Genomic DNA, 2,454 nt, shown 5'->3' with positions numbered 1-2,454 from the left:
GAGTCCATGTCTGGTGGTACTGAGTCAGTGTTTGGTGGTACTGAGTCAGTGTTTGGTAGTAATGAGTCAGTGTTTGGTGGTACTGAGTCCATGTCTGGTGGTACTGAGTCCATGTAGGGGTACTCACATGGACCAGCTGGTCCTGGGTCTCGTACTCTTTGGAACAGCCCTCCCAGTGACAGTTGGTCTCATAAACGGCCTCCGGCTCCTGTTTGCACTCGTCTTTATCCAGGTCCTCGCTCAGGTCCAGGATCCCCCCGCCGTGGTCCTGATGAAAACAGGAACAGGTCTACAGATCCATCCAGCCGTGTGTAGAAATGTTCAGCACCTTGACTAGAAGTCGATGTGTTAAAGGAACATCCTGCATGTTTTTATCTGGAGTTAAAGGAGCTGGATCAGGTTGATAAAAGCTCCTGGAACTGATTAAAGCTGCATTATTTAGAATCAATTAGAGCTGAATGAGTGACTTGAATTCCAGATGGGTCTCTGTGGAACCAGAGCTGCTAGAGATGTTGTGTGAAGGTCATTTATTTCTGTATTTACAGGTAAGCTCCGTCTGGATTCAGGTCTCACCTGTGAGGACAGAGAAATGGGCAGCGGACCCTCTGCTTCAGTTTTGACCTTTGACTTTTTGGTGTTTAAAGGATTGACGGTGCTGCTTACTGCTGGATCTCCGCTTGCGTTCTGAGCATGAAAACAAAAAGAAGGTAAAGGTTAAAGGTCAGGTGTTTTTACTGCAGCAGTGTTTATGGAAACAATGCTCACTTTGTCTTTTTTTCAAGCTAAGAAGCTATCGATGCTTTGTTTCATTCTGCTCAGCTGATTAAACAGCTTTCCAAACTTCAGGGAGGGAAAATTCAAACCCTGAAGTTATTAGAGCCCCTTTATTCCTCCTTGGTTCACTGTGAACAGACATCAGGGGTCCCGTTTGCACCAGAAGTCTGCGACCCGCCGCCAAGACTAAACAGTTTAGACTTCTTTATGATGGCAAAAACCACAAGAAATAAAACGTGAAAGGAGAAGAGTTATTAGCCCAGCTTTGATGTGAACGTGACAGAAAGACAAAGACTCGGAGAGCCTGTTAAAGCTCCAGAGGAATGACATAAACGAGCGCCGCTAAGGCGCTGGAGAGAGTCCAGCACCGGAGGGGGGGCCCTCTAATCCCACCCAGACGCCGCTCGGCGATATCTTCCGGCCTCGGTCGTTAATTCGAAGTAAAAAGAGGAGGAATGTGGTTCTGATCAGAGCTGTGAGAGATGGAAGATTTCAGGAAGAGAGGTGGGAATATTGCACCCGCTTCGGATGTTATCATCCATGAAATGGACGTTATTAGGTGTTATCAGTCCCATAGAATGGCTTCTGATTGTCAGCTGGTTAATATGAGGCATAAAACCACCATCTGGTTAATATGAGACATATAAAAACCGGTTAACATGAGGCAAAAAGCCACTAAGGTTAACCTTAGAGAAAATGTCATGGTTAGCGCCAAAGACACCGCCCTCCCAGGGATCAGTAACGTGGCCTTCTAATAGGGCAATGGGTAGAGTGGCAGACCACAGAGCAGGAGACCAGGGTTTGAGTCCGACATGGACAGCAAGAGCAACGAACATCACCAGACAAGGACAAAAAATGTATTAAAATATGTTTTGCTTAAATGGTTATTCACACATTCATTGTCATTGATATATTAACCCACTAGGGGGCACTGTCGGGACAGTCTGAAGCCTAGAAGGCAGAGTAGGGACCCTCTGAAGCCATTGCATGGGACTGATAATGCCTAATAACGTCCATTTCATGGACTGATAACATCAGAATCCCCTTAATATTCAGTCAGAGGGACGGTCACAGACAGAGACGGAGCTGCAGGTTTCTGACGAAGACCTTATTTATAAAAACTACTTCCTGATTCTGGATCCAGATGTTAATCTGTCAAACTACAGCTGAAACTCTTCATCCTCTTCATCAGACCGTCAGGAGAAGAACAGGAAAATCATTTAGTTAAATAAAACAAGCGTACCTGGTTGGTCTCTGAGTTGTTGTGGGCGGCGGACATGGGCGTGGCGCTCAGCGGGTGCTGGCGAGCGGAGAAGGAGGCCGGCGCCGGCGGGATGAGAGGAGGCGTGTGGCTGAAGGCGTTCAGGCCTCTCTGCTGCGACAGCAGCTGCTGATAGGCCACGGGGTTGATGGGAGGATGGAAGCTGAAGGTGGGGCTGTGTGAAAGCAGGGACAGGCTGTTATAGCTGACCACAGCTGGGACAAACTGACCACGTGATAACTCTGAGCTGTGACTGCTGGGGTAGTAGCTGAGCATCCTCCCTAACACACTAAAGGGATCCCCGATTAGTTGTAACATTAGACTTTATTGGATAAACATATATTTTAACTGTAAAATAAAGACTGTAAAAATATTGTAGGATGTTTAGTTTTGTAAATTTTTAAAAATATATTTCAACA

General features: G+C 46.5%; 1 protein-coding gene across 2 annotated transcripts in view; it reads right to left on the bottom strand.

Moving 5' to 3' along the window:
- gli2a (GLI family zinc finger 2a) overlaps positions 1 to 2,454 on the bottom strand; it is an 85,231-nt gene that overhangs the window by 10,857 nt on the left and 71,920 nt on the right. For both annotated transcript variants that reach the window (XM_014027034.1, XM_014027033.1), the window contains exons 7-9: positions 2,018 to 2,210; positions 574 to 684; positions 128 to 268 (exon numbers count right to left, since the gene is read on the bottom strand). In XM_014027034.1, coding sequence (XP_013882488.1) covers positions 128 to 268; positions 574 to 684; positions 2,018 to 2,210 — 445 coding nt within the window. The remainder of the gene's footprint in view (positions 1 to 127; positions 269 to 573; positions 685 to 2,017; positions 2,211 to 2,454) is intronic.

Source organism: Austrofundulus limnaeus, unplaced genomic scaffold (genome assembly GCF_001266775.1).
Source record: "Austrofundulus limnaeus strain Quisiro unplaced genomic scaffold, Austrofundulus_limnaeus-1.0 Scaffold609, whole genome shotgun sequence".
Classification (NCBI taxonomy): Eukaryota; Metazoa; Chordata; class Actinopteri; order Cyprinodontiformes; family Rivulidae; genus Austrofundulus; species Austrofundulus limnaeus.
The sequence above is the reverse complement of the archived record's forward strand: the minus strand, read 5'-3'. Positions and strand labels throughout refer to the sequence as shown.